The 24,659-nt window shown below is 47.6% G+C and overlaps 1 protein-coding gene across 1 annotated transcript in view; it reads left to right on the top strand.

Annotated features, from left to right (window-relative positions):
* TENM3 (teneurin transmembrane protein 3) overlaps positions 1 to 24,181 on the top strand; it is a 745,099-nt gene extending 720,918 nt beyond the window's left edge. The window contains 6 exon segments of the mRNA XM_049771415.1: positions 1,247 to 1,422; positions 1,916 to 2,151; positions 8,662 to 8,958; positions 12,932 to 14,543; positions 17,335 to 17,465; positions 20,359 to 24,181. Of these exon segments, the coding sequence (XP_049627372.1) occupies positions 1,247 to 1,422; positions 1,916 to 2,151; positions 8,662 to 8,958; positions 12,932 to 14,543; positions 17,335 to 17,465; positions 20,359 to 21,114 (3,208 nt within the window). The 3' untranslated portion in view covers positions 21,115 to 24,181.
* Positions 24,182 to 24,659: the final 478 nt, after the last annotated feature.

Genomic DNA, 24,659 nt, shown 5'->3' with positions numbered 1-24,659 from the left:
ACAGAGCTGGTGGGGTTCAGGTCTAAGTTCCTCTGATATTTGTAAACTGGTGAAGAGGAAATGAGTCACCAGGAAGCACAGTTATTAGGTCCGGGAAATAGAGCATCTCATTTCCTGCACCATCCTCCACCATCAACCACCATCCAGGACGCATCTCTCTGAGGATGTCTGTGTAGCCAAACAGACATCTGCCCCCCTTCCATCAGGGCCCCCAGTTCCCTTCAGAAAATACTTCAGGACCAAAGTCGTAATACAGAAAGGAAAGGACTTACCTTGGACACAGCTGACTCAGGTTCGGTCCCTGGCATTACATAGGCTCCACGAAATCACTAAGAATAATTCTGAGTATAGAGCCAAGAGTAAGCCCTGAGGGCCCGGAGAGATAGCACAGCGGTGTTTGCCTTGCAAGCAGCAGATCCAGGACCAAAGGTGGTTGGTTCGAATCCCGGTGTTCCATATGGTCCCCGTGCCTGCCAGGAACTATTTCTGAGCAGACAGCCAGGAGTAACCCCTGAGCATCGCCGGGTGTGGCCCAAAAACCAAAAAAAAAAAAAAAAAAGAGTAAGCCCTGAGCAAGCCCTGAGCACCTCTAGGAGTGGTCCAAAACAGAAAGAAAAAAGTATTTCAGGGAACAGAGAGAAAGAATAACAGGTCCGGTGACCTACTATAAATCTTGGAATTTGAGCTCAATCCCTGGCATCCTAGATGGTCCCTCCCACCCACCCCAGCCCTGCCAGGAGTGATCTCTGAGCACCACTGGTATGGCATGAAAAAGTATTTCAGTTTCTAAAAATGAGAATATCTTTAGCGTGACTTTGATTAGCTCAGGGTGCTAAAAAGAATGTATTCTGAATGCAGGTCTATCCATGCAGGCACAGATGCTGTTTAAGCAAAACAAAATGGACTTTTCATGTATTTTTTTCAAATGGTACTACTGTAGGAAAGCCAGTATAACTGTGAATGAAACTGACTCTGTAAAGATGTGGTGGGCCCAAAGGGCCTCAGTGTCAGAAGCAGTTCTTTCTCTTGAAAAGAACTAGCCAGCTCTTGGTGTCCCCACCTTGGAGCCCCAGTACCAAGAGGACTGTCAGTCCTGACTCTTAGGTTGAGGCCTTCCTAACTCCAGTTCATCAACATAGACAAAAATCCCTTCCCCTATGGCCTCTATTGTCCCTCAAGGTAATATGAGAATCCCATTGGCCATATGACCCACTTTGATGCCTCTCACTCTCTCCCCCCACCCCAGCTACGACAGTGAAGGGCGCCTCACAAACGTTACCTTTCCAACTGGAGTTGTCACTAATCTCCACGGGGACATGGATAAGGCAATCACGGTGGACCTCGAGTCATCCAGCCGAGAAGAGGATGTCAGCATCACGTCCAACCTGTCCTCCATCGACTCCTTCTACACCATGGTGCAAGGTAGAGGGAGAAGGGGGGAAGGGAGAAAAAAAAGGAAGAGAAGGAAAGAGGAAGAGGAAGAAGAGGAAAGAGGGAGGGAAGGGAGGGGAAGAGGAGGAAAGAAGGAAGGAAGAAAGAAAGAGGAAGAGGAGGAAGGAAGAGAGGGAAGAAAAGGGGAGAAAGGATGAAGAGGAAGGAGAGAAGGGTAGGGAAGAAGAGAGGAAGGAAGAAAGGAGGAAGGAGGGAGGGAGGGAGGAGGGAGGGAGGGAGGAAAAAAGGAAGAGAGGATGGACCCAAACTGCAGAGTGGAATTCAGAGTATATTGTTGACTTTTCTTGTATGGTGGGAGCCAGTATTTCCAATACTATAAATTTTGATTTTGGGACATAGAACTACATGCCAAGCCCACCACCAAAATCCTCTGCCGCATACCCTAGAACCCTCACCCCTTGTGATGACCATCCTCAGGGTTCATTTTGCATCTGTTGCTCATGCCTTCTGCATCATTTTCCAGATCAGTTGAGGAACAGCTACCAGATCGGCTACGACGGCTCCCTGAGAATCATTTACGCCAGTGGGCTGGACTCGCACTACCAAACCGAGCCCCATGTTCTGGCCGGCACTGCCAACCCCACAGTGGCCAAGCGGAATATGACTCTTCCTGGGGAGAACGGTCAGAACTTGGTGGAGTGGAGGTTCCGGAAAGAGCAGGCCCAAGGCAAGGTCAATGTCTTTGGGCGCAAGCTCAGGGTAAGTTTGGATTTGTGAAGAGCTTCTTTGGGGAGTCCCACACCACTGCATATGAGTCACTAACCATCCAACCATCAGGATAAGCTTTAAGAAAGTCAGTGATGGCACAGCTGATCCAGGTTCAATCCCCAGCATCCCATATGGTCCCAAACCCACCAGAAGCAATTCCTAACCCTGACACAAATATAACCCAAAAATACTGCTGAGTGTGGCCAAAAAATGTCAAGTTGGGACAATGATCCATTCTCTCTTGCATCTCAGAGTTTCTTGGATTAAGAATAATCTTTCCATAGCTGAGCAATAGCACAGCAGGTAAGGCAATTGCCTTGCACTCAGTCAACCCAGGTTCAGTCCTCTCCATCCCTTATGGTCTCCTGAACACTGCCAGGAGTGATTCCTTAGTGCAGAGCCAGGAGAAAGCCATGAGCATCGCTGAGTGTGGACCAAAAACCAAAAAAAGAATAAAAGAAGAATCCTTTCCTGGAAAATAACATGCTGCAGATCCCTAAGCCCTTTATGTGTCTGTGGATTCTTGCTTTATTATCATGCTAACCTTTCCCTTTCTCTCCACCCTGGTTTATGATCAATACGTTCTGTGAGTGGGAGGAAGTAGGAACCGCCTTAAGTCTGGAAAGGTTTCTGAGACTTACAAACATACATGGAGAGAGGTGGTTTGGCCATGTCTTGACCATCTCTGACTCCATCTTTGCCAAGTAATTTTTCTGGGTACACGGAAGGACAAGTACCCCTTTCAAATTCGAACGTTTGTCTCTGTGCCTTAGATGAAAAACCACACAAATAAGTCTGTGCGCACATGCACACACGCACTTCTGCATTTCTGCAATTCTCCTCCATACGCACTTCCCATACCTACAATACAAGCTCTTTGGTTTAGACAACTTAGATCAAACACTAAAGCACAGGTCTCACAAATCCACTTCAGACCACTGCCAACTGAACCTTTGTATTCATTCTTTAGTTAATGGACTTTAGTTTCTCAGAGAAACATAAGCATTATTCACTTGACTTCCCTTACCATGCAAAGAATTTTTTTGGCTTCAAGACTAGAGAACCAAAAATGTAACCATCCATTTCATCCTTTCTCTGTACTTCTGACCCTCCATACCCCCAAATAGTCCATCTCCGATTATTCAAACAGGCCCTCATACGTACCTTGATGACCTTGCATTGTAACAGATGGTTGCTCTGTTTTTTCCAGAAGCTAGACAGGAAATAACAAAGAAGTAGGATATTGTCTTGCCTACGCCAACCCCCAGTTCAGTTGCACGCACTTGCACTACCAAGAAATCATCCCACCGTTGCAGGCTCCAAATAACACATCAAATCATGCTGAACCATAGTCAGATTGGCCAAGAAATTACTTCTGGTCATCTGAACACACCCTATCTTTGCAGCCTGGTCATGAGCTTGGGCAGGGAGGTGTGGGCAGAGTGGGGAGCACAGGGAAAGGGAGAATAACCCCCAGACACAAAAAGGAAGAAGATTCGGCTGAAAAGTCAAGGTCGGGGCAAAAATAGACTCGGAGTAGCTTTGTCAGGTGAAGGGTCTGATCAGAGATTTAGCAGCCACCTGACTTCCACCTTCACTGCCACATTTTTCCTAAATAAGGAACTTCTCCCTGGCGCTGGTTTCCCATGGAGCCTTACTTACTCTGTCCCAGAGATGTTATACATATATGTATTGTTGCATGCACACAATCATAACTTTTCTGGCACAAGATTCTCTCAGAAAAAAGACACAGAATTACTGCCTACCTTTGTGCTACTCATTCAGGGCCAAGGAATCAGAATTTTTCCAACAGAGCTCCCACCCTGAAATTTTGCGATATTGTTATTTAATGAAAATCTGTTAAAAACAAAAATAAAGTGAGAAATCTAGGTGCTAGATGAGGCTAAACTTGTCATTTTAAATTCTTTGAAGAATATCTATCTTGTCTTTTGCAATGGTAAACCTGCTTCCATTCCCACCTGTAATATACAAGAGCATGCTTTTTTTCACACCCTCCCTGGCAACTATTCCTTTTGATTTTTTTTTTTTTTTTTTTTTTTTTTTTTTTTTTTGGTTTTTGGGCCACACCCGGCGGTGCTCAGGGGTTATTCCTGAGCATTCGAACCAACTCCAGGATTCGAACCAACCGCCTTTGGTCCTGGATCGGCTGCTTGCAAGGCAAACGCCGCTGTGCTATCTCTCCGGGCCCCACTTGTGAGTTTTTTAATACCAAGAAGAAATGTTAAATCAGATGATTTTTGTTTTTGTTTTTGTTTTTTTTTTATTGGGTTTTTTTTTTTTGGTGCCACACCCAATGGCGCTCGGGGGCTACTCCTGGCACTGTGCTCAGAAATCACTCCTGGCAGGCTCAGGGAAACCATATGGGATGCTAGGGATTGAACCTGGGTCTGTCCCAGGTCGGCTGCATGCAAGGCAAATGCCCTACCGCTGTGCTATCACTCTGGCCCCTATCAGATAGTTTTTGATGTGCAAGTCCCTGACATTGTAGTGATGTTGGGCATCATTTTCATGTTCCTGTGGGCTGTTGTTTTTTTAATTTAATCGTTTGGGATTTTTGCCGTTGAATCTTGTGGATTCTTTGTATATGTTGAGTAGTAATCCCTTATCAGAAGCATGTAACAGTGTTACATCCTCGTGAACAGATTTCCTTTTCACTGTTTCTTTGGCTGTTTGTAGCTTTGGGCTTTGATACTAATCCCTCTAATTTTGTTTTGGTTGTTAAAAACAAAAACCTACACAGCTATATCACCAAGCTGAAAATTAAGTAGTTTACCATCTACATTTTCTTCTATCAGTTTCACAGCTTAGATCTTGTGTTTAGATCATCATCTGTTTGGAGTTCATTTTTGTATCTGGTTGAACAACTCATATATGGAAGGATTAGAATATGGAGAATTATAGATGAATCTGGTAACAGGGAAAGTCTTTCCTGGGAAGTAGTGCATTAAAGGGTGATGCATAAGGAAATAATTAGCAACACAAATCTTCCTAGAAAGCACAGCCCAAGAAAGACAGTTGCATAGCTAACTTATTTGTTGTAAAATTAAAAAAAAAAAAAAAAGATACTGGGCCAGAGAGATAGCATGGAGGTAAGGCGTTTGCCTTTCATGCAGAAGGACGGTGGTTCGAATCCTGTCATCCAATATGGTCCCTGTGCCTGCCAGGGGCAATTTCTGAGCATAGAGCCAGGAGTAACCCCTGAGCGCTGCCAAGTGTGACCCAAAAACAAACAAACAAAAAGATACAAGCATCATTTTGTCTTTGCTCATTTGGGTATCTGGTTCAGAATTCCTCATTTTTAATCAGTACTGAACTTTAGAACCAGCTTTTTATTGATAAGAAGAGAAAAAAAGGGGGGGAGGATAACACTCTAATAATAAAATTCCTCAGTTGAGGGGCTGGAGCAATAGCACAGAGGTTAGGGTGTTTGCTTTGCATGCAGCTGACCCAGATTCAATCTCTGGCATCCCACATAGTCCCCTTAGCACAGAGCCCAGAGTAACCCCAGAGTATTACTTGGTATAGCCCCCCCCAAAAAATATAAATAAAATAATTCTGAGCTGAGTTTATCCAGATGCTTAAAGGAAAATTTAGCCATTTCCCAAAGAAATTCTCAAATTTTTGATAGGCAAAGGAGTTGAAAAGACCTCCATTAAGACATGATCGCATCTTTCCAAATATGACTACAGTGGCAATGGGGCTGCTTCTCACTGCCATCAGAGATGGCAAGTGGGCTGGTTCTGTGCAGTAAGCCCTGGCAGGATACAAGACCGAGTGGAGTTGTTGTGTTGTTTGTCCTTAAGCATCCTGAGGATGCAGCCAGCTGGGCTCGCTTGGAGCAAAGACCATTCCATTATACTTAGAACCACAGAGTCACCCTTTGATATGTCTATTTCTGCTTTCTTGAGCACTCCAGACCCGAGTGATAGCGAGCCACTCCTGATGTTACAGTACCTGGTTCTTTGCAATCATGTCGGACACTATCTCTAAACATTGGGGCTTCTGTGTTCATTTCGGGGCAGGGCTAAGACACCACCAAAGCGCTGATCTCTTTTTGTTTTGTTATGTTTTGGGGCCACACCTGACTATGCTCGGGGATTATTCCTAGTTCTGTGCTAATAAATCGTTCCTGGCCTGGCAGGCTTGGCATCCATGTAGGATGCCAGGGATCAAACTTGGGTCAGTCACAGGTCAGCTCTGTGCAACGCAAACTCCTTATTCACTGTGCTATTGCTCTGGCACTTACCCCAAAGCACTTACCTCTGACCCAGAGCCTTCATGTTCATTGGACACAGCCTTCACATTCATTGGTGGATTTTGGTTTGTTTGCAGTTTTTTATGGTTTTTTTTGTTTTGTTTTGTTGTCTTTTTGTTTTTTAGTTCTTTTTGATGGTGGTTTCTTTTGGGCCACATCTGGCAGGAGCACAGAGGCTTCAGTGCTTGGGGCTCACTCCTGACAGTAATCAGGACTGCACACTGCCAGGGATCAAGCTCCAGCCCCTTGTGTGTTTTCTGGCCCTGCTCTAGCATTTTCTTTATTCTAATAATATTTATCTAAAGAGCAGCTGGCTGTAGAACGATGGTGTACTCTCTGTTGCACATAAAAAAAAAATTAAGTGAGGAGTCAGAGTTTGTTCATTCTGTGAATTCTAGTCCCAGCAACTCACAGGTCCCCAGCACCTCTGGCAGTGATCTCTCAGCACCAAGAGGGAGGACTGTGTCCTGGGGGAAGGAAGTGGCCCCAATTGTTGTACTCTGTTGACAAAATTGCAAGGCCCCTCTCGAGAAAGAAGAAAGATGGAAGTGCTCTTGGTGTCTTTGGGAGATGTATGCACCATGCCATGGTGCTGGGTTTGGAAAAGGGAGGAAGGAGCAGTTTGAACCTTGACTGAGGAGGAGAATGTAGACAGGTCACACCCTGATTCCTTCCCACATTGCTGGATTCAAGGCTACAGGAAAGGCTTTGTCGGCAGCTGTCTGGGAGAAAAAGGAACTTCAGCACTGTGGGCCAGATGTTTTGCCCCACCCCCTTCCAGAAGTTTCCATATGGTGCCCAGGTTCTATAGTGCTTACACAGCAGGAACGACACCAGGTGGCTGTCACCTGGTCCTGTAGATACCCTCAGGGGTCTAGGGAGGGGGTGCAGACACTGAAAAGGAGGGTTCCTGACCTGCCTTTCTGCACCTACTCTTCACTTGCCAAACAGTTAAGTTTCCTGGAGTCCAGACTTCTGCTCTCCCCAGAGGGAACAGAGCAAAGAGAGAAGGTGGGGTGGTGAGGTGGAGTTAGGACAGAGGGAAGAGAGTAGATGGATCATGATTAGATGGACACAAGCTGCATAGACATGGGCAGTTGCCTCCCACCTTGGCGTCTTATCGACCAGAAAGTGCAGGGCAAACAGAAACAGTCAGGGGCAGGACTCACACACACACACACACACACACACACACACACACACACATTCACACATACACAAACACAGACACATAACATACACACATCACACACGTACTCAGATATACAAACATTCATATATACATATAGAACACATATGCTAACACAGAGAGACACATACGCACATTCATACACTTATACGCAGATACATTCAGACACACACATACAAAATGCTCAGCCACGCCATACATAATCACACATACATGCATGACCATACACTGCTCAAAACTACACAAACCACTTTTTATGGATATAATGGGTTGTTTCCCCCATGCCTGCTGCGACTGAGCAAGAGAAGAGTAGGGGATGCTCTTCTGAGAATCGACTCACTAACTGATCCCCCAAATTTGGCCCACCAGGTGTGGTTGCCTGGGTGTTCCTCCCCAGTACCCAGACCCTTGTGTGGAGCCAACAGCTCAGCTAGGCCAAAAATCACCAGTAGGGATTTCTGAGCACCCCAGTTGAGCAGTTCAGATACTTAACACATTTATTTGTCCATAGATTTAAGCTGCAGAGCCTGGTCTTGTTTCGTAGAGTCTGGAAAGTGGCTTCTTTTTAGCGCTCACGAAAAACTCATGAGAATGCATGGTCCCCCTAACTGTCCTTCCCAGAGTGGGTCTTCTTCAAAGTCTGATGAGGGGAGGGACATGGAACACTTTGCTAAATCTCTTTTGGAATTCTATTTAGTTTCTGGTTGTTCACCCTCACCCCACCCCGATCTGTAGCTTTGGTTTCCAAAATTTAATTGCAAAGTTTTTGAACCTGCGCCAGCAGGGTCTTATTACTTAATGAAACATCTGAGAAGTGCAATTGCTCTACTGCCTTGCGCTGGTACCCAAGAAGTTGCGAAATTAATTTGCTGACGAGGAGAATCCATCATTGTAAGTGGTGCTAAGACAAGAGGGAGGGCTCTGGGGAGTTGAGCATGAGGGGTGCTGGGATGGGGTACCAGGGCCTTATAGCTCGCTTTCTTTTCTCTTCTCTCTCTCACTCTCTCACTCTCTTCTCTCTCATTCTCCCTAACAGGTGAATGGCCGCAACCTCCTTTCAGTCGATTTTGACCGCACCACCAAGACGGAAAAGATTTACGATGACCACCGGAAGTTTCTCCTGAGAATCGCCTATGACACGTCGGGACACCCCACACTCTGGCTGCCCAGCAGCAAGCTGATGGCTGTGAATGTCACCTACTCCTCCACGGGCCAAATCGCCAGCGTCCAGCGTGGCACCACCAGCGAGAAGGTAGACTACGACGGGCAGGGCAGGATCGTGTCTCGGGTCTTCGCTGATGGCAAGACATGGAGCTACACCTACCTGGAGAAGGTGAGGCCTGCTAGCTCAAATTAGAGTGAGGGAGATTAGGCTGCAGAGTGGGCATGTGGGAAGGTGCTGACCTTGCACATTGCCAAACCTGGTTCGATACTTGGTGCCAACTGTGGTCCCCTGAGCAGGGCTGGAAGCCACCCCCAGTAATCCTTGAGCACTGGTTAAGCGTGACCTCCTCTCCACCCACCAAAAACTGCACACACATGCATGCACACAGGGGAAGCATACTCTGATTTCTCTCTGGCTTGTATGACATTTTCAGCCATGATCCAGAGTTTTCAACCACAACCGCAGAGCAAGGAGGAGAAGCGGGTACTGTGGGGATAGTTCTGTGGGGTCCCAGCTTGCAGTTTCGCACAAGAAACCAGACAGTCTGGGGAAAAGGGTGCATTCTGGCCAGGGGTTGTCAAGCAGCTTCTTAGGATCTTACTGAGCCAGCCATGCTTTGTTTTTCCACTCCTTTTCCTGCCACATTTGTTAACCAGAGTTTAGCATAAAGCACCTGAGGGTCGTAATTAAGGGGACTTGTGCTAATTAACTCCGAAAAGGTGAGTTGTTCCTTAGCACAATTTCTCCCCGCTGAGCCCTGCCCCCAACCCCCGGGTGTGACCGATGCTGTGAACAAACAGGCAGTGATTGGGTCCCCTTCCCTACCCAGTTGATCCACCTAATACATAAGTCTTCTATAAGGAATCTCTGGGCTAGCTTAAGAGCCAAGCCTGGGCTTGGTGGAGGGCCCTTGGGGATCATCTGAACCCAAAATAATGTGGCCCAAAAAAATGGCAGTTGTATGTGACTGAACTAAAGGTGATATTCTCGAAAGCCTCACTGCCTGCCACTTGTGGCTTCCTTCTCTCCTTTTCTCCACCTGCTAAGGAGGCACCCACTTTTTTCTCAGCCTCAGGCCTGACATATCTGCACAAGGACAAGTGATAAAACCAGATTCCTTTCCTGGTACCACATGGTCCCACAAACATCACAAAGTGCAGACTGGGAGTTCCCCAGCACCTCACGGTCTGAACATCCCATCCTCAGGCCCTGGCATTAAGCCATATTCCCAGTTGGCCAAGAGTCCCCAATTGAAACCCCCAAAACACCCCAACAAAAACTGTTCAGCACAAAGAGAGCTGGAGGAGTCACACTCCTCATTGCCAGCTCTGCCTCTCTCAGAATCTCCCTCAAGTCCTCAAATTCTGAGTCTTGGTGCTGGCTCGGGGGCTGGAACCCAGGCTCAGTTATGGTCACATGGTCCCCTGAGAACACCACAGAGTGATGATCCCCCTACAGCAAGGGGGAGCCCTGAAACAAACTTCCAGAAAAAAAAATCCAAACCCAACCCATACCAACGCAGTTCACTCAGTACATCTAGAACTTCAGAGCAAGCCAAGTATTGTGTGTCCAGGCCTTATCTGTGGCCTCTGGCCTTCTTTGGAAAGACACTAAGGACATAACCTGTGCCTATGCCCCTCTTGAAAAAAAAAAAACCATTGGGACTAGGGTGAACGGCAAACTGCTTCTGAACTTGGACAAAGAAGAGGACAGGTCTCAGGAAGAGGTTTATGTGTTTCCTTGTCAAAAGCAGAGAGAACATCTCAGGATGTTCTGCCAACCTAACAGCCTCCAGGGGCTCGGGAGACACCCTGTTCCACTGGGCCTGAACTCTGAATTCCTAGGAAGCTTTGTTCCTCCTGCTGCCAGGCTAATATTTATGGGGATTGAGCTAGTTGCTGAATGTTCCTCCACATTCCATTCTGCAGTTTCTTGAAAGAGGGGCTTGTTTTGTTTGTTTGTTTGTTTTATTAAGGTTTGGGGGTTGTACCTGGAGGAGTTCAGGGGTTATTCCTGGCAGGCTTGGGGGATCCTATGGGATGCCAGGGATAGAGCCTGAATTGGCCTCATGCAAGACCTCCCCAGCCTTCCCAGCTGTGCTATTGCTCTAGCCCCATGCAGGGCTTGTTTTTATTTTCTTGGGAGGTAGCCTTGAAATTATTATAAGAGCTCCTGATGCACAACTGAAAGTCGCTACTCACCAAAGGAAATATTTTTTTAAGTAGGTTTGTCATTACAGATGAAACTTTCAAGAAGAAATTTGCAACCAAACCAAATATAAAAAAAAAAAAAATTCCCGCCCCAGACCTAGTTTTTGCAACACTCACCAGGCTCACTCCAGTTGATGCAGACTCAATGCCTACATGGTCCATGCTGGCATCGCCACTTCCTATGCCCCCCCCTTGATGAAATGCTGACTCCTGAGCTTCCCCTGCTGTCTTCTAGAAATCCCAACCAGATGAGTGCAGTTCTTGTTATCAAATGAGAAGGAGGAGGAGGTGGAGGAGGAAAGAGATGAGCAGTCACCTCAACTAAATAATCAATAATTCTGGCTGGGGTTGCGTTTCCGAGTGCTGGAAATCTTGTCTTTAAAGCAGTTTTGCTTGGGGCTGAGTTTGGCCAATCCCACCCCCCCCACCCCAGTCTACTGCACGGCATGTGTGCCTGCGATGTCTACCCTCTAAACATCCAGGCAGATGGGCAGGGAGTCCCCAATTGAGAGAGAGAGAGAGAGAGAGAGAGAGAGAGAGAGAGAGAGAGAGAGAGAGAGAGAAAGGGAGGGAGAGTGAGAGAGAGAGAGAGAGAGAGAGAGAGAGAGAGAGAGAGAGAGAGAGAGAGAGAGAATATGAATGTGTGCATGGTGCAACAGGGAAAGCATTCACCTTGCAGGCAGGCAGCAGACCTAGGTTTGATCTGCAGCACCCATACGGCATCCCAAGCCATACCAGGTGTGACTCCCCCCAAAAGCAATATACACCCCTCAAAAAAAAATAAAAGGACATGACAGGGTCAATAGCAAAGTAAGGAGGTTATTTACCTTGCATCCAGGTTCTATCCCCAACATCCCTTAGGGTCCTCTGAGCAGGCCAGAAATAATTTTTTTTTTTTTTGGTTTTTGGGTCACACTTGACAGCGCTCAGGGGTCACTCCTGGCTCCATGCTCAGAAATTGCTCCTGACAGTCTCGGGGGACCACATGGGATGCTGGGATTTGAACCACCGTCCTTTTGCATCTAAGGCAAACGCCTTACTGCTGTGCTATCTCTCCAGCCCCCAGAAATAATATATGAGTACGGAGCCAGGAGGAACCTCTTGAGCACCATTAGATGTGCCCTTCAAAAAGAAAAAAAATGGACACGAGGGTTGGAGCGATAGCACATTGGTAAGGCATTTGCCTTGCACGTGACCAACACAGGACGAACCCCAGTTCTAATCTCAGCCCCCTGAGCCTACCAGGACCTACTTCTGAGCACAGAGTCAGGGGTAACTCCTGAGTGCAGCCAGGTGTGACCCAAAATTCAATAAAAAGAAAAGAAAATAGAAAGGGAGGGAGGGAGGGTGGGAGGGACGGAGGGAGGAAGGAAGAGAGGGAGGAAGGAAGAGAGGGAGGAAGGAAGGGGGAGGGAGGGAGGGAGGAAGGAGGGAGGGAGGGAGGGAGGAAGGAAGGAAGGAAGGAAGGAAGGAAGGAAGGAAGGAAGGAAGGAAGGAAGGAAGGAAGGAAGGAAGGAAGGAAGGAAGGAAGGAAGGAAGGAAGGAAGGAAGGAAGGAAGGACATGATTAAAATGAAAAGTGCCTTCTGGGCCCGGAGAGATAGCACAGCGGCGTTTGCCTTGCAAGCAGCCGATCCAGGACCAAAGGTGGTTGGTTCAAATCCTGGTGTCCCATATGGTCCCCCGTGCCTGCCAGGAGCTATTTCTGAGCAGACAGCCAGGAGTAACCCCTGAGCACCGCCGGGTGTGGCCCAAAAACAAAAACAAAAACAAAAAAAGAAAGAAAAGTGCATTCTCTCATATCTCCTTTTTGCAGATGAGTAGTTGGAAGATGGATGCTTTTATTTATGCCACCACCCCATTTGCAGATCTAAGTTCACAGTGCATTTTCTCTCTCCCCAATCCTCTCTCTGCATCTCCTTGCCCCGGCAGTCAATGGTACTGCTGCTCCACAGCCAGCGGCAGTACATCTTTGAGTACGACATGTGGGACCGGCTGTCAGCCATCACTATGCCCAGCGTGGCCCGCCACACCATGCAGACCATCCGCTCCATCGGCTACTACCGCAACATCTACAACCCGCCTGAGAGCAACGCCTCGGTCATCACCGACTACAGCGAGGAGGGGTTGTTGCTGCAAAGGGCCTTCCTGGGTACCAGCCGCCGGGTCCTTTTCAAATACCGCCGACAGACACGGCTGGCTGAGGTCCTCTACGACAGCACCCGGGTTAGCTTCACATACGATGAGACGGCAGGAGTGCTCAAGACCGTCAACCTGCAGAGTGATGGCTTCATCTGCACCATCCGCTACCGCCAGATCGGGCCTCTGGTGGACCGCCAGATCTTCCGCTTCAGCGAGGACGGCATGGTCAATGCCCGCTTCGACTACAGCTATGACAACAGCTTCCGAGTGACCAGCATGCAGGGGGTCATCAACGAGACACCACTGCCCATCGACCTCTACCAGTTTGATGACATCTCTGGCAAGGTGGAGCAGTTCGGCAAGTTCGGTGTCATCTACTATGATATCAATCAGATCATCTCCACAGCTGTCATGACCTACACCAAGCACTTTGATGCGCATGGTCGCATCAAGGAGATCCAGTATGAGATCTTCCGCTCACTCATGTACTGGATCACCATCCAGTATGACAACATGGGCCGTGTCACCAAGCGCGAGATCAAGATCGGGCCCTTTGCCAACACCACCAAGTATGCCTACGAGTATGACGTGGACGGGCAGCTGCAGACCGTGTACCTCAATGAGAAGATCATGTGGCGGTACAACTATGACCTCAACGGGAACCTGCACCTGCTGAACCCCAGCAGCAGTGCCCGCCTCACACCTCTGCGTTATGACCTGCGTGACCGGATCACTCGGCTGGGCGATGTGCAGTACCGCCTGGACGAAGATGGCTTTCTGCGACAGCGGGGCACTGAGATCTTTGAATACAGCTCCAAGGGCCTCTTGACCCGCGTGTACAGCAAAGGCAGTGGCTGGACCGTGGTCTACCGCTATGATGGCCTGGGGAGGCGTGTGTCCAGCAAGACCAGCCTGGGCCAGCACCTGCAATTCTTCTATGCTGACCTCACCTACCCAACTCGCATCACCCATGTGTACAACCACTCGAGCTCTGAGATCACCTCACTCTACTACGACCTGCAGGGCCACCTCTTTGCCATGGAGATCAGCAGCGGGGATGAGTTCTACATCGCTTCAGACAACACAGGCACACCATTGGCCGTCTTCAGCAGCAACGGTCTCATGTTGAAGCAGATCCAGTACACAGCCTATGGTGAGATCTACTTCGACTCCAACATCGACTTCCAGCTGGTGATCGGCTTCCATGGCGGCCTGTATGACCCGCTTACGAAGCTCATTCATTTCGGTGAGCGTGACTATGATATCCTGGCAGGGCGATGGACTACACCTGACATCGAAATGTGGAAAAGAATCGGCAAGGACCCGGCACCTTTTAACCTGTACATGTTTCGGAACAATAATCCTGCCAGCAAAATCCACGACATCAAGGACTACATCACAGGTAAGCAAAACTCCGTGTTATGTGATAACCATGGTCCAACAACCAAACCACAGTGTGACTGGCCAATGTCTTTCCTATACTTTTTAGCGCCCCCACTCCAGTCCTCAGTACCCCCCCCCAATCCTTACTTCTCTGGGACTCAGAGATCAACAGCAAAGGGAAGTCAAACCTTGTCTTTCTCCAGCACCTAGTTTTTGAAATGACCCCCAGCCACAAAGGAAATCATTACATACCTCCAAATTGTGTGTAGCTGTATAGCCAGGTCCCAGGCTAAGCTTGTATTTTATTTTGGGGGTCTCTTTTCTTTATCAGACAGGTAAAGCTTGCTTTACAATGGTAAAGCTTGCTGTCAATGTGAGCCAGCCAGAGTGTCTGTCCTGGCCCCCTTCCCAGCCACTGAAGCCTGGGTGAGTGCTCAAGGTTCCCCTCTTCTTCCACCACTCATTTCACTGCTGTTCTGGGTGAAATGTGTTAAGACTTTTGCATCCTTCCATGGACAACTCTGCAGGAATTATACACAGATCCTGATTCTGCAGCCACCAAGCTTATACATCAGTCCTGGCCTTGTGGGCAACACTTTCTTTCCCTGGAATGAGCTGAACCCACTTCTTCCCTTCTTCCTGGCAGCCAAGGATTCAGAATCCACCCCACCCTTGCATTCACATCCCACATCACCGAGTTTCAGTTTCCTGGAGGAAAAGTTCTCTTCCTAGAGTCTTTTTCTCATTTGTTTGTTTGGAGTTTGGTTTGATTTGGTTTGGGGTTTTTCTCTTCGGTTTTGGCTTGAGCTCTTAGGGAGCACTCTCTCTTTCTCTTACTCCTTTTTTTCTTTCTTTCCTCTCTCTTCTCTTTCTCTCCCCTCTCTTCTTTCTCTTCTCTTCTCTCCTCTCCCCTTTTTTCTCCTCCTATCTTCTCCCCTCTCTTTCTTTCTCTCTCTTCCCCTTCCTCCTCTCTCCCCACCACAGCTTTAAAATGGCCGCCCACAAACAACCCCATTCATACTCTCTCCCCCTCTCTTTTTCTCACATCGCCACAGGCTTTTCCTAGCTATCCCCGATAAGAACAAGCTCAGAATTCCTGCTTTGGGGAAACTCTTTCAAGAGCCCCCTCACCTTTCCAGATAACCCCATTTGCACCTGCACCTCCCTGCTCCACTTAATTCTTTCCATCACCTAAGACCCCCTGGTTTTCACGGTTGTACCAACCATGTTCCTAGTTGGAGAATATTTGTGCCAGTAAATCTACCATTTAGGAGAAAGAAAACATGTTCTCCAAAGCAAAAAATAAACAGACCCTCTTATAGATACTCACCCAAAAGAAAACGAGGAACTTAGGCTTTCTCTCTTACCATCATCACCAGCCTTCCTTTGGGGAATGAGAACTAACTCCTCACTTTTCTAGCCAGAGAAGTTGGGGAAAAGGGCCTGCCCAGTGATGAGGTGAGAGTTTGTGCCCCAGGGAAGGAAATGGGAGGCCAGAGGTCTCCATCACTCTGACCAGCAGTTCAAGGGTCCTTAGTGAAGAGGTGTTGACAGGGGCTGCCCGAAAAGGCTGTTTCAACACTGGCTCTCATGCGTCCCTGCTCCTAGCAACTTGGGCTGCAGAGAATGCCGTAGCAACATTTTCTGAAAAAAAAAAAACATCAGGGAAGAGAGAGAGCGAGAGCGAGAGCGAAAGAGAGAGAGAGAGAGAGAGAGAGAGAGAGATGGAACTGCTGAAAATATATGAGGTGAAATGCAATTTCAAAGTTCCCAGAAATGTGCTTAATATATAAAATAATCTGCACCCAGCCCTCTTCATAAAGCGGTGAGCCAGCTGCGTAGTTCTGTAACATCATAAGCTTCCAGAATAGAATAAAAGCCCAACTCCGGTGTGAATTGGCTTCGGGAGTCACATGACATTATTTTAAAATACCATTGTAAAGGTTGTCAGGGTTATACCCCTCCTGAAATTGTCCTTCACCTGTGTACAGAGGGACTCCTACCTTGGAAGGGCAACCTGGACAGATGAAGTGCTGGAGTGATAGCACAGTGTGTAGGGCGTTTGCCTCGCACACCAGCAGACCCGATTCTGCATCCACCCATAGGGTCCCCCGAGCCTGTCAGGAGTAATTCCTGAGCATAGAGCCAGGAGTAACACCTGAACACCATCAAGTACGGAAAAAAAAAAAAAAAAAAAAAAAAAAAAAAAGTCAGGCTAGCAGGAACTCCATTTCCCTGGGCCAGGTTTTCCAGCTCTGGGATTCTACTTTGACTAATTAATCATCAGCTGTTAGTTGATTTGAATCCGACACCCAGATTGGAGAGGGGGCTATTAATAGAAAATAGGTTGTGGAATCCTCTTGGCCTCAGGCGATCACTTCTACAAGCTAATAACATACTTGGGCTTCAGAACAGCCTTTCTGGGGAGACAGCAGAAGCGTGTTCTCTCCCACCATAGCTCCATGTTGCAGCTGTGCCTGATAGCTGCTGTTTTGTTGCTGTTTGTTCTTCAATCCTTATTCTCGGCCCTCGGACTTAACCCTCCCCAAGGATTCCCTTCCTCCTGATTTTTCTCTCCCCTTGCCCACAGCTCTGCTATTGAGGCAACTGTTTCCACTTATCAAAATAAAGGGTTTTCAAGGAATGGATGAAGAAAAATAGGGTGCTCTTCCCCCCCAGTCAGTTCTTGGACAGTGGAGTAAGGGGAAATGGGGGGGGGGGGACAGGTGAGTAGGTTCATGAAGGAAAAGATTTGAACCATGAAAACACGAGTCAATCCCAGCCTATTTCTTTGGTCCTCTTTCCCCTAGATGTGAACAGCTGGCTGGTGACGTTTGGCTTCCATCTGCACAATGCTATTCCTGGATTCCCGGTACCTAAATTTGACTTAACGGAGCCTTCCTACGAGCTGGTGAAGACGCAGCAGTGGGACGACGTGCCGGTAAGATTCACAGCACAAGGGCCAAAGCCATAGCACAGTGGGGGAGGGCATTGGCCTTACACATGGCAGATCCGGGCTCCATCCCTGACATCCCATAGGGTCCCTCGAGTCATTTCTGAGTGCAGAGCCAAGATTAACACCTGAGCGCTGCTGTATGTAACCCCAAACCAAAATTAAATAAAAAAATTTAAAAATAGAAGTTTCTGCAAGTATAGGGTTTCTACAAAGACCACCATCTTCCCTCCATAAGAGAATTGTTGGGGTATTTGAGGGAGCATCCCTAGCTGTGTCAGGGACCACATGTCATGCTAGAGATCAAACTTTATCCATTGTATTTAATGTCTCTGGTTCTGTGAGACCAGAAGTCAATGATACCATAAACAGGTGAACAAGGGATTCCGGATATAAATTAGCAGCCCACAATATGCCTCAAGGTTCAAAATCTTATGATTAAAGAGGAAATGCCTGATATTTGGGGCAGGAATGACAGTGCAGCAGAGTGTTAACCTTGCACGCAGCCCACCTGGGTTTAATTCTCAGCATCTCTCTAGTCCCACTCCCCCTGCCAAAAAAAAAAAAAAAAAAAAAAAAACTGGCAGGACTCATTCCTGAGTGCAAAGCCAGGAGTAAAACCCTGAGTGCTGTTGGGTGTGGCTCAAAAGCAAAAAATAAGGAACTTCTTCCCAGTCAGACTCCACCAGCAAGGTATCAATGCAATGAGATTGAGGCGGGGGGGGGGGGGGTGAGGAAATGAAGAAATAAATCACCATGTAGAGAGACCTGACATTCCTCTAACACATGAAAAGTAAAAACTAAAATAAATACCGGCACTGACCCAGCCAAAGCTGCCTTCAGTAAAAGCACTTTCCAGTGCCATCATCCTGAGATGGGAGCCCGGGTGAGCTCAGAATGCCAGAGTGTCTGGCTTTGAGCCAGAATAATTACAGATCAGGAAACTGGGTCACCCCCTCATGCTAAGAAGAGAGTGAGGTTGGGGCCGGAGAGATAGCATGGAGGTAAGGCGTTTGCCTTTCATGCAGGAGGTCATCGGTTCGAATCCCGGCGCCCCATATGGTCCCCTGTGCCTGCCAGGAGCAATTTCTGAGCCTGGAGCCAGGAATAACCCCTGAGCACTGCCAGGTGTGACCCAAAAACCAAAAAAAAAAAAAAAAAAAAAGAAGAGAGTGAGGCATCCCTGAGAGAGACTCATCTGCCCCTTAGGCAACTTCCTACCACTTCATGGCACCCAGAAGTTCCTCCTGCTCCAGTACCTTCCAGTCTATTTCATGAACAAACCACCCTTCTTGTCGATTAACAAGTTTGCTTGAGAAAAGCTGGTCCCCTTAGGTTAGGGTTTTCAGGGTTTTCTTTTTGTGGGGAGCCTTTTTTTTCTTTCTCACAGCTCTAATTGCAACAATCTCCAGATAAACCAGATGCTGAATGTTTCCTAATGCACCTCTGTGAGTGACGTTTCTGAAAAAACACTTAAATCTCCCTCTACAGATGGCCTGGCCAACTCTCCCTGCCTTTTTTTTTTTTTTTTTTTCTTTTCCGAGGCAGCCTTTTAAATCTGGTTCTGATTCTCTGCGGAGGGCTGTGCGCCAGAAGGAATGCTTAGGGGGTCCGCAGGCCAAGACAGTGAAGGCGGCCCCAGAGTGCAGAAAAACAAATGTTTCTTTCACTGCGGCAAAAGAAACAGATGTTTCCGTTCTGGAGACACTGGCCAGACCTACATCTGGCAGCCAAAGAAATGGGATGCATTAAGACACGCCCCCACCCCCCTAACCCGTCTTAAACATGCCTATATAGAGGGCCCGAAAAAGAAAGATTTGTCAGAAGTCGTAAATGCCCAGTTCACTGCAACCCAAAGGGAAATCTACCCCAAAGCACTAAATGGGTTTTGCTGTGTGCACCCCCAATTGGCCTTTGAACTCCCCAGGACTCCCCTGGGTGGAGCCCCTTAATCTACTACTGTCCCAGAATAGGATGGACATGGGGAACTGATCATTAGACACAGAAAGAGAATAAAGTCTATTGTACAGCCAGCAGAATATTTGGGGGAGGGCTTCCTTCTGCTAAAACTTGATAAGGATTCTTTTTGAAGGGGATTGGGCCACACCGAGCACCATTCAAGGGTTACTCCTGGCTCTGCACTCAGAGAGAGTTCCTGGCAGGCTCAGAGACCATATGGGATGCCAGGGATCGAACCCTGGTGTGTCCAGTGGGCCGTGTGAAAGGCAAACGCTGTGCTATTGCTCCAGCCTCTGATAAGAATTCTTATTGCTCACTTCCTCCCATTTCAAACACATTTGGCTCTGCTTAAAAAGCTCTGATGTGTGTGGCACTAACTACCCAGGGCTTTTGAAAGCCTTTCCTCCCTTTAAAGATCTAGGGCGGGTAGTGGGGGGAGATGGGACAGAGAGATGGTACAGCAGGAAAGACTTACCTTAAATGTGGCTGACCTGGGTTCAATCCCCAGCATCCCATGGCTGGAACATGGCGTGATCCCTTAGCCAGGAGGGATCCCAGAACACCATCAGGTATAGCCTCCAAGTCAAACCAACAACATGAGGTTTTAAATAAAAGCCTCAGCAGCTGGACCAATACAGCACACGTAGATAGGGAGTTTGCTTTGCATGCAGGTTCGATCCCCGGCATTCCATATAGTCCCCGAGCCTGCCAGGAGTGATTCCTGAGTGCAGAGCCAGGAGTAATTCCTGAGTGCCACTGAGTGTGGCCCAAAAATCAAAAATACATAAACAAGCAAACAAATAAATAAAAGCCTCAGAGCTAGCTCTCCATCAATGTCCAAGGGGATGAAGGTGGGGAAGTGTCAGGCCCAGCCCAGGTTTTGTTCTCTAACCAACCCCTTGTGCCTATTTGGTGTTTCCAGCCCATCTTCGGCGTCCAGCAACAGGTGGCCCGGCAAGCCACGGCCTTCCTGTCCCTGGGGAAGATGGCCGAGGTGCAGGTGAGCCGTCGCAAGGGCAGCGGCGCACCCTCCTGGCTGTGGTTCGCCACCGTCAAGTCTCTGATCGGCAAAGGCGTGATGCTGGCCGTGAGCCAGGGCCGCGTGCAGACCAACGTCCTCAACATCGCCAACGAGGACTGCATCAAAGTGGCGGCCGTGCTCAACAACGCCTTCTACCTGGAGAACCTGCACTTCACCGTGGAGGGCAAGGACACGCACTACTTCATCAAGACCACCACGCCCGAGATCGACCTGGGCACGCTGCGCCTGACGAGTGGCCGCAAGGCCCTGGAGAACGGCATCAACGTGACCGTGTCGCAGTCCACCACGGTGGTCAACGGCAGGACTCGCAGGTTCGCCGACGTGGAGATGCAGTTCGGGGCCCTGGCACTGCACGTGCGCTATGGCATGACCCTGGACGAGGAGAAGGCGCGCATCCTGGAGCAGGCCCGCCAGCGCGCCCTGGCCCGGGCCTGGGCACGCGAGCAGCAGCGGGTCCGAGATGGCGAGGAGGGCGCGCGCCTCTGGACGGAGGGCGAGAAGCGGCAGCTGCTGAGCGCTGGCAAGGTGCAGGGCTACGACGGGTACTACGTACTGTCGGTGGAGCAGTACCCTGAGCTGGCCGACAGTGCCAACAATATCCAGTTCCTGCGCCAGAGCGAGATTGGCAAGAGGTAACCCCACTGGGGCACACCCCCCAGCTGAGATGGGAGTCTAGGAGGGGGTCACACACCTGCTCCTGTATCCCCTCCACCTTGCACCTCTGCAGATGATCTGCAGGTTGATCTCCTGCCGCACAATCAACTCCAGATCGGACTCGCCGAGCCCACCCCCGTGCGCCCCACATCCCCACCATTCCCCTTACAAACCTGCCAGGAGAATGAGAACTGCTCTTCGAACCAGTCAAAACACACAATTGCTGATGCTGATGCTGATGCTGATGATGCTAACAATAATAATAAACTCTTTTCTGAGTGACCTTAAAGGTGATGGCTTTAAAGAATTTGTTTACATATGCATATCGGTGCACCCAGTTGGACTGAAATCAATTAAAAAAAAAAAACAAAACAAAACAAAACAAAACAAAAAAAAGGAAGGAAGAAAAAAAACAGGGCCTCGACTTTTTTTTATTTTATTTTAATTTTATGTTTTGTGCTTAGGCCCAATTGGCTCCTTCCAGGCGTTTGTATCTAAGGTTCTGATGTGAACAGTTAAGTTGAACCGGAGGCCAAGACCTCGGCTTTCAGGTAGGAGTCTAGGCGCCGATCCCACCCCCCCTGGATGAAATCCAGAGTTCTGGATTCGGCAATGTGGGGTCACGTTTGCAGTTCCTAGACAACCCCACCGTGTATCTCCTGCTGCTTCCTCAAAGGACTTCGCTCCTGCGTGGGGTTTTCGTACCGGATTTTAAACCTTACTCAAAACAAAACATGGTTTGCCTTGGGGGAGACAAAACGGAAAACATACACACACACACACACACACAACGGAAACACAACAAACAAAATAAATCAATAAAACTGGCGAATAAAATCCTTGTCACTGATAAGCAAAGGAGACCCTGATTTTTTTGTAAATTATGTGAGACAAGTTGTTTATGGATTTTTATATGAATTACAATTTACTGTACATCAAATATTAGTCTCAGAGGAGTTAATTTATGTAAAGTGTTTAAAAAGTTTATACTGAAAAAAATAAAATGATAAAAAACCTGTGAAACCGTGTGCTTTTTTAGAAAAAAAAAGACAAAAAAAGAAAGGATTGCACCTTTTGTTATCTGTTATAGCTGTACAGTATAAATTATTATATTGTAGAGATATAACGACTTATGCCTATAATGTCCAGAAGTGTTAATATTTTTGTATTAGGTTGAAAAAAATAAAATACAATAATGTGCAACTTTCTATCACAAGATGAATAGGACCCTTGTAATCCTCAATGGATGGTGAATCCTACAACTTGCTCCTTCCTCTAACTTTTTTTCATCAAGTGGCCTGCCTTTTCTCTCCTAAGAGGCCCAGAAGGAAACCAAGGCTGATGGAATGTAAAGGAGGTGGGGAGGAGCTGCAGCAAAGCTCTGCTCACCTGTCCCCTGCTCTATACCCCGAAAACCCATGGGAATCAGGGAGACTGGATACCCCTAACTGCAGGGTTTTCTCTCTGTTCTGCTCCCTGGAGTTATGTATGGTCCAGGTGACATCAGAGGCTCGGAAAGCATCTGGGATGTAGTCCAGGTCTTAGTAAGTCAAGACCGACAAAACAGCAGTGAGGAGCGAGGACATGGAATTTAAGAGCAGGTGGCCTTTCGCTTTCTTGGGAGAAGGACCAAAAATAAATTAAATTTTAAAAAAGGGATGGGGGAGGAAGGTGGAGACAAAAAGCTCCTATAAATCCACTCGACCTAACCGATCTGGGGAGGTGCTTTGCATGGCAACCTCTGCTCGTGTCCAGGTTTGACAGACAGGGCCAGGGGCGACCATGCCAGCCACATGTACTGGGCACAGGGCCAGCGTGCAGCTTGCTGTGTGCCCTCTGCAAACACTCAGGCTGCTCTCACCAATCTCTTTCCGTGAGCACTTCATTCAGCCGCAAAGATTCTTTGTAGCCAAGATGTCTCCGTCCATTGAGCCTCTAGTACTGTTGTCCTCACTGTATAATGGTGATCCGATATCGCGGTGACCGTGTCGATATAAAAGGTTCCAGTGCTGTATCGAAACGACTTTTTTCTAACTGCTTTGTATGTAACACATACTCCCAAAATTGCACAGTAGGCGTGTTTATGAAACAGGTTGGCTGGGAAAGTTTCGAAATAGCTACTGAATTTACCCACGTCAGTGCTATGACTGTCTTTGTGTATTTGGTAGAACTTACTGAAGTCATTATTACTCTTCTAATGAATGCTGATATTTTATTAGAATGAAAGCACAGATTAGCATTAATATTTTTTATCCTGGAGGGAGAAAACTATCCTCTGGCGAAATATTAACAAAGCCCAAATTTAGAAAACGATGCCATTTCCAACCACATGGCCACACGTGGCTGTTTTTTCATATTTTCTTTTTTTTTTTTTTTAAACTGTTAACTTAGGTGTTTTTGGGTCCTGTGGGGTGGAATTTCTGCGGGGCTGTATTTAGCATGCTGTAAGTACTTTTTTGGTTGAAATAGGCTCTGAGTTTCAATGCTCAGAAATGTTTCTGATGTCCTTGGCCATGAAACGCTGGTACCCCAGGATGGGAGCAAAATCATCGAGCTGACCCTCATCTCTGCCTGGACTGAGCCTTTTCACTAGCACCGATAAATAACAGATTTGGAGTCTCTCTTGGTGCTGCTTTTAAATGAAGTCAAATCAATCCAATTAGTGTCTTGTTAGTAGGTCTAATGCGCCTATTTCTAAAAAAACAGAAAAACAAAAACAAAAAAAGACTCATGATCCGGACATGCTTTTACAAGAAATAGAGGCCGTGGGGAACGTGTCAACAAGACCTTTTTCTAAGAGTTGGGGATGGGGAGGGGGGAGGGCAACTGTAGAATGAAGAGAATTAGCTTACAAAGAAGAAAAAAATTGATATTCAAAGTATTTTAGGCAAAGCCAGTCAAAATGCTTTCATGATATTTTGAGATGTAAATTTTGTCTGATTTGTATTGTTCTTTTCATTTGCCTTCTTAACTTTCTATGTGACCTGAATTTTCCATAACTTGATGACTATAGATTGCATCTAGGCATTCCAATAAAAGCCAAACCAATGTGCGTGTTTCTATATTTGTGGGTCTCCTCTTGGGCTAACTAGTAAGCACAGCTTTTCGGTTTCACCAAGGAGGGGGAGACAGAGCCATGGACAACCCAGTTGGACCCCCCTTTTTTTTTTTGCCCCCCTTCCTTCGGGCTAGAATGCCAGCTCAGCAGAGCACACGCTTTGCTTCACAGAGGACCTCTCTTGGCCTAGTTTGCACAAAATGTCCTATGCCCAGCCTCCACTCCCCACCAAGCCAAACATTATCCCTGTAAAGAAGAATTAAACAAAAAAAAATACTGCCCATTCCCACTCATTCCAGTGATCCTGACAATAAGTGCTTAATTAAAACACTTGATTAGAATAATCAGTTTGGCCCATAGGCCCCAGCCTCCTGGAAATGTCCAAATCTACATATAGACCAGCTGATTAGGGGCTGCTGAGTTCAGCAGTTCCGGGCTGGCAGCCCAGGGCTCTGATCTGAGTGGGAAA

Source organism: Suncus etruscus, chromosome 4 (assembly GCF_024139225.1).
Source record: "Suncus etruscus isolate mSunEtr1 chromosome 4, mSunEtr1.pri.cur, whole genome shotgun sequence".
In the NCBI taxonomy this organism is placed as follows: domain Eukaryota; kingdom Metazoa; phylum Chordata; class Mammalia; order Eulipotyphla; family Soricidae; genus Suncus; species Suncus etruscus.
Note: the sequence above shows the minus strand (reverse complement) of the source record. Positions and strands in the feature narration are given on the sequence as shown.